This window comes from Syngnathus leptorhynchus, chromosome 18 (genome assembly GCF_054491065.1).
Source record: "Syngnathus leptorhynchus isolate UIUO chromosome 18, UIUO_Slep, whole genome shotgun sequence".
NCBI lineage: Eukaryota > Metazoa > Chordata > Actinopteri > Syngnathiformes > Syngnathidae > Syngnathus > Syngnathus leptorhynchus.
In genome coordinates this window covers 4,984,502-4,991,525 of record NC_141212.1, presented here as the reverse complement: position 1 = coordinate 4,991,525, position 7,024 = coordinate 4,984,502, and the positions used below count along the sequence as shown (strand labels likewise).

General features: G+C 39.0%; 1 protein-coding gene across 13 annotated transcripts; it reads left to right on the top strand.

The window, feature by feature from the left end:
- Positions 1-512: 512 nt before the first annotated feature.
- LOC147042558 (uncharacterized) lies at positions 513-4,790 on the top strand. 13 transcript variants are annotated; one of them, XM_085938111.1, is made up of 16 exons: positions 515-676; positions 1,610-1,662; positions 2,119-2,178; positions 2,272-2,331; positions 2,439-2,534; positions 2,620-2,709; positions 2,796-2,921; positions 2,981-3,070; positions 3,148-3,204; positions 3,300-3,359; positions 3,455-3,544; positions 3,632-3,721; positions 3,807-3,884; positions 3,956-4,035; positions 4,126-4,291; positions 4,378-4,790. In XM_085938111.1, the coding sequence occupies exons 1-16, from the start codon at positions 613-615 to the stop codon at positions 4,531-4,533; spliced, it is 1,416 nt and encodes a 471-aa protein (XP_085794237.1). In that variant the 5' UTR covers positions 515-612; the 3' UTR covers positions 4,534-4,790. The 13 variants fall into 13 exon arrangements, with proteins under 13 accessions (XP_085794248.1, XP_085794237.1, XP_085794238.1 ...); XM_085938112.1 differs by having other exon boundaries at positions 2,272-2,361; positions 2,796-2,891; XM_085938109.1 differs by having other exon boundaries at positions 2,272-2,361.
- Positions 4,791-7,024: the final 2,234 nt, after the last annotated feature.

The window sequence follows — 7,024 nt, the reverse complement described above, 5'->3', positions numbered from 1 at the left end:
AGAGAGATAAAAATAGTAATGCTGCATTATACTATGGGATGAGAGTTTAGATAAAATATTTAAAATCAGTGTAGATTTTTGTTCGTCAAATTGAATTTGCTTTGAAAGGCAACAGGCTTTCCTTCCAATGGTTTTAAAATATTTAACGTCATATTTGGACATTAATAATGATTTATTCTATACTATGGGATGAGAGTTTAGATAAAATATTTAAACTCAGTCTAGGTTTTTGTTTGTCAAACCAAAATAATGTGTGAATTTGCTTTGAAAAGCAACAAGCTTTCCTTCCAATGATTTTAAAAGATTTAACATCATATTTTGACATTAATAGCGATTAATAAAGATAATGATTTATTCAATAAACAAAGTTTGCACGTACATACTGTAACATGTCTTTTGTTATTTAAGTTTTAAATAGAGATGAGAGCCAGTAAAGAAACATCTCGGCTGACTTTATGAGTGCGCGAAAGAATCAACAAGTGTTCTTTGCTCGGACGTTTACAGTATGTGACGAGTATCACAATCGTGCAAGTTTTTAAACGTCCAGTGCCGTCCACTCTTCTCTTGTCTGCATAGCTGCACGAGTTTGTTTCCAACTTTTTCAGGTTGAAGATGAAGACCATTGGACTTGCCGCGGCCGCGGTCGTTCTATCGTTTGCCGCCTGGGTGCTTTATGGTGAGCAAATCTGATTATTAAAAAGGTTTAATTGAACTTTGCTTTTATTATCTAAAGTTTACTTTTTTTAAGTTGTCTTGAAATATCAATGTGAATTCTGTTTCTTCAAAAACGTTTGGGAATATTTGAACTGGGAACGTTTTTTATTGCTAGTTTAGAAAGACTTAACCAGTCGACTAATTGTCAGCATGTTTTATTTTACTCATGTGCATCTTTAACAAACTCAATTTTTATGCAAAAAAATAATCTGAACAGGATAAAGTGGTGTCTAAAATGGATGGATCCACTACCTGCTACTTGATGCAATCCTGAAATAAAACAACAGGGGGCAAAATAACCTAAATAAAAGCCAATTACCTTAATTTTTACGCAATTGGCAACATAACATTTTTAGAACACGTTTTTTATATTGGATGTTTTTGTCTTTATTGTTAAATAAACCATCTGGTTTCAGATTGTGTTACAATATCAGTTAACAACAAAGTGTTCTGAAAATGGCATTTTATGTTATTGTTGCTTTCAAAGACATTGAAATATAACAGGCAATCATAGTATCTGGTCAACTATATATTTCATTAACTTGTTGCATTCTGTATTTAGTTTTAGGTATTGATTTGTTTTTGCTTTGGATTGCTTGCTGAGGAGTTTTGCTTTGGATTGCTTGCTTTGTTCATCTGTGGCGCCTCCTTGAGGGCAAATATTCCAGTTTTGCAAGCCTGATGGCCTTCTATTAAAAAATAAAATAATAATCCAATAAAAAATGATTAAAAACAATAAAATATAATACAAAAATAAAACAATCCAAAATAAATAAAAGACTCAAGACTCCTTTGTTCATCAATTGCATTTAACCTTTATTTTGTATTCACATTTAATCAAACATTTTCTTCACTTCCTTCCTCCCTTTATCCCAACACGCTTATCGGGAACCAGAGATCAAAACGACCCCAGTCTTGGAGAAGGTCACATTTCCTGAACAGAAGCAGGTGGGGAAGACATTGAGTGATTTCAAAATGTACCATGATGTGTGTGTTCACTGTGGGTTGATTAGTGATTGATTAGTCGGTTAGTTGGTTGGTTCATTCGTTATTGAGTCAGATAAATGTAAAAATGTTTGATTGGCTGACATTTATTACAAGACTCATCTGCCCACTAAGAAAGCAAAGACCATTGTTAGCTCAGTCTCTGTGAACCCGACGGTGAAAGGAAAGCAGCAGGTGCAAAAGGCCAAACCTTCTTGATAGAATTAAAAATATAACAAGAAGTAAATGTCGCCCATGTGCAGTTGTTTACTCAATTGGTTGGTAGATTTAGTCAATTAAAATATTTCTAATTATTTGAATGGTTGGTTTTGGGAAGGTTGGTCAGTGGGCAAGTGGGTAGTTATAAGAGTCCCAACATCTATGCTAAGCCAAGAAGTGACATTTTCTTTTGTTTTGCAGAACCTGCCAAAGATTACACTGACCACTAAGAAACCAGTGATGAATGTGACCTCACTCATGGTGAAGCCCACGGTGCAAGGACAGGAGCAGCAACCCTCTTGACAAAGATGTACCAGGAAATTGTCTCTGTAGTTGATATGTTTCGTTTTGTAGAAGCTGCCCAACACCACACTGACCACCAAGAAACCAAAGATCAACGTGACCTCAGTCTCGGTGAAGCCCCTGGTTAAAAAAACCCAGCACGTGCGAAAGGCCAAATTTTCTTGATAGATTTCAAGAAATGTAGATTGCCTCTGTGGTTGACATGTTTTCTTGTTTAGCAGAAGCTGCCCAACACCACAACGACCACCAAAAAAAACCCAGCGATGAACGTGAACTCAGTCTCCGTAAAGACCACGGTGCAAGGAGAGCAGCAGGTACAAAAGTACAATCCTATTGACTGATTCAAGATGTATCAAATGGAAATTGCCTCTGTGGTTGACATGTTCCTTTGTTTTGCAGAAGCTGCCCAACTCCACAATGACCACCAAGAAACCAGCGATGAACGTGACCTCAGTCACCGTAAAGACCACGATGCAAGGAGAGCAACAGGTACAAAAGTCCAATCCTATTGACTGATTCAAGATGTACCAAGAAATGTAAATTGCTACTCTGGTTGATGTTCTTTTATTTTACAGAAACTGTCCAACACCACACTGACCACTAAGAAACCAGCGCTGCCCAACACGACACTAACCACTAAAAAAACAGCGATGAACGTGACTTCAGTCTCGGTGAACCCCACTGTGCAAGGACAGCAGCAGGTGCAAAAGGCCAATCTCGATAAATTGCCTCTGTGGTTGACATGTTCTTTGTTTTGCAGAAGCTGCCCAACACCACAATGACCACCGAGAAACCAGCACTGAACGTGACCTCAGTCTCCATAAAGTCCACGGTGCAAGGACATCAGCAGGTGTGAAAGGCCAATTCTCTTGACTGATTCAAGATGTATCAAGAAATGTAAATTGCCTCTGTGGTTGACATGTTTAGCTGCCCAACACCACAATGACCACCAAGAAACCAGTGATGAACGTGACCTCAGTCTCGGTAAAGACCATAGTGCAAGGCCAGTCCTCTTGACTGATTGAAAATGTATCAAATGTAAATTGCCTCTGTGGTTGACATGTTCCTTTGTTTTGCAGAAGCTGCCCAACACCACAATGGCCACCAAGAAACCAGTGATGAACGTGACCTCAGTCTCGGTAAAGACCATGGTGCAAGGCCAGTCCTCTTGACTAATTGAAGATGTATCAAATGTAAATTGCCTCTGTGGTTGACATGTTCCTTTGTTTTGCAGAAGCTGCCCAACACCACAATGACCACCAAGAAACCAGCGATGAATGTGACCTCAGTCACCGTAAAGACCACGGTGCAAGGAGAGCAGCAGGTACGAAAGTCCAATCCTCTTGACTGATTCAAGATGTACCAAGAAATTAAATCGCCTCTGTGGCTGACATGTTATTTTGTTTTGCAGAAGCTGCTTAACACTACAGTGACCGTTAAGAAATCAGCGATGAACGTGAGCTCAGTCTCGGTGAACTCAACCATGCGCGGACAGCAGCAGGTGCAAAATAATTTGGTCATTTGGATGGTCATTAGAAAAACATTTCCACCAAAATATGATGCAAAATGTGTTTTTTGTTTTGCAGAAGCTGCTCAACAAATCATTGACCACGAAGAAACCAAGGATCAGCGTGGTGAAGCCCGAATTGTATGCAGATTTGCAGGTCTGAAGGCCCAACGCTCTTGTCTGATTTCAAGTACCCAGACGTATCTCTGTAAACATTCTCTTGTGTAGTTGGCTAAATACTACGTTTGGATTTACTCCAACACCAACGTTTCCATCATCATCAACCCACAAGACGTGAAACTCGACGTGTAATACACCCCTCACCCAATAGTGAACTATTTCCAAAACATTCTTTGTACGTGTGCATAACCATAACACCGCCCCGTTGTGTTTTCCAGTCTTAGCATCTATCTGGTGTCCGAGCAACGTGGCAAAAGATTGTTGACCCTGCGGTTTTCAATGACAAACCAAATCGCCAAGCTTATCACAGACACCCATGCTTCGCCACTACCGCTGATACAGAACGAAATGACCTGGCCTTATCGTCCTGGAGTCAACTACAAGGTGACAATTTTCTGCCAGTTTATTTTGGATGTATTGTCAATATATATTTTCAAATTGAACCGGCTTGTGTTTTTTTTTTTTTCCAGATTGTTATCCAGAAATACAGCAACAACTGGAGTGTGAACTTCAACAACAAGCCCCTGCTGTATTTCACACTTGAGAAGACTCAAGTCATTAACCAGGTGGAGGTTTCCGGCCACATCATTACCATCAAGAAAGTGGAGGTTTTCAGGGATATTTGACAAAGTGCTTTAAGTCAGTGACCAGACCACTTATTATTTATCCAATTAATAGTCACTTAAGTTAACATTATTATTAGATTGCTAATGATCAGTTCCTTTAAATCATGATTTTCTTTCTACCGTGATTATTATTAGATTGTTGTAGACTGTTCAGATTTACTACTTAGCCATTGCTAACGATCAGTTTAATTATTATTAGATTGTTAAGATTTCTTTTGCATGTTTTATCTGAAACTCAATAAAAAGCATGCAGCAGAGTTGACCATCAGTTTCCAGTATGAGGTTTGACGTCATCACCTCTCCTGGGAGGCCGCAGCACGAAAGGGAGACCCCACAGTAAAGGTTGAAAAGCCTCTCCGCTAATGCTAATCTTTCTAATGCATGGCCTGCCTGAGTAATTGATCCGGGCATATCCGATCAATAGACCTTTATTGCTCATTGGAGACGGAACGTTTAATCTTAATGAAACGTACTGAATGGCAGACTATTTAACAGTAATTTTCTTATTACCATTGACCCCAATGTGAAATGCTGAGACAGAGTAAAATGTAAACAGGAACTCTGCAATATTGAAAGAGATAGAGGAATGATTTGCTAATATGCAAAAAAACTACTTGGAAAAGATTTTGAAAACTCGATTTAACGTGAAGTAATCTCGAAGTGTATTTGGCAAGTAGGACCCCTAGTGGTACATGTAAGGTGTCTGAAATAATTCAATTGAAGTAATTATCACAGCAGCCCTCAGCAGGGCATCAAGTCGACATTCAAAAAGAGAAGAAATTAATGGCTTAATGGTGAAAGTCAGAAAAGAGGAAACATCCTTGTGTGATTAAGTCGGATGTGTGGAGAACATGGCAGATGTTCTATAAAACTGGCTAATTAAAAAAAAATCATTAGGCGTATACACACACTGCCGGAATCATAGACGTCATTCAAAAGAAACCATGTTAAAAAGGATGGAAGGAGAGGAAGAGGTGAGCTGGCAGAAGTGGTTGAGCAGAGGAAGCACGAATAATCCATTACAGAGAGCGACATGATTAAGAAGCGACAGGAGACAAAAATATCCCAGGCCAAGGCATCTTGGCGCAATACCGTTGCAACAGAGCACAACATGACAGCAACTCCTGCTGCTTTTGTCAAGTTAAATTCAGGATGGCGATAATGTGTACTTTGCTTCATTTACCAAGCACTGTACATGAATTTAAATGAATTATTTAAAAAATATATATATTATGTAAATATGCAGTTAATATGCCAGGATTTATCCCTAATTTTAGCTGGTGCGGTTTATATTCGGGTGCGTCTTATAGTCCAGAAATTACGGTACTGTAAATGCATTGCGGCAGAGTATCAAGTTATCTAAGACGACTGCATCTGTGTGCCAATGGCAGGAAATCTCAAAATCTTCCTCTAAACGTGAGGGTGGCTATGGCCACCCCGGGACACCACATAGCTGCACCCCTGCCTTCCTCCATGTGTTCGATTGGACGGTTTCAGTTTGGGCATTTCTGTTGAGTGGCTTCTCCATAGTTGTGAAAAGGAGCTGAGAAAAAGGAGTCAAGACACACACAAACAAAATATATATGTCATTGTGTCTCATTTAAATGTGAATGTACATCATTGACAGAGCACTGTGCAAGAAATAAGATCTAGTATACTGGTAACATTCCATTGTTTATTACTGGTCTACTGTGTTCAACTTTTTCCCCATTTTCATTTTCTTTTATATACGAAAATCATGTCAAAAATCTTTCTATAGTATATATTTTCTTAGAAAACATACAAAATATTATTGTACATTTATTTTACACAGGGAATATCCTCTGGCTTTTGTTTAGGATCATACATGACTCATATTATTTTTGCAGCACACGGTGTTACACAATATGCATCAAAAAGAATAAACATACCTCAGGAAAGATTTTGCAAAGAAACAAGTTCCATACATGCATACATGCAACCACAGTCAATTTGTCACCTTCCATCTTTTTTATTTGTATTTTTCCTCATGCCTTCTCGCTATACATATAGATGACACGTCTTCCATCACGTGCCGTTCAATTGCTGCCACTGCTCTTTTCTATGCAGGGCAAAGTTTGACTGATGACAGGTAGAAGTGAGAATTCAACGCTGACTTGTCAAAAGAACCATAGTTGTCAAAGTCACACACGACTTTCTATGCCGTCACATATTTCACACATTTCTCGTACAACGTTGATCCATCACCAACAGTGCAATCGTTCTACAAGACACACACACACAAAAACACGCACGTGAACACACACGCGCAGATGACTGCCGATGAGTGAACCACTGAGTTTGTCAACGGCACTGCAAGGAAAGCTTCCTCACGGCGAGTCTGAAAAATAATGCACTGACAAGCCTCCTGTCTCACTAAAAGACAAGTGTCTATAGGGGCCTGTGACCTAGAGCTTGTTTTTTGGACTACAACTGAAAGTTAGACAATGAGTATTAAAGTGAAAAAAAAAAA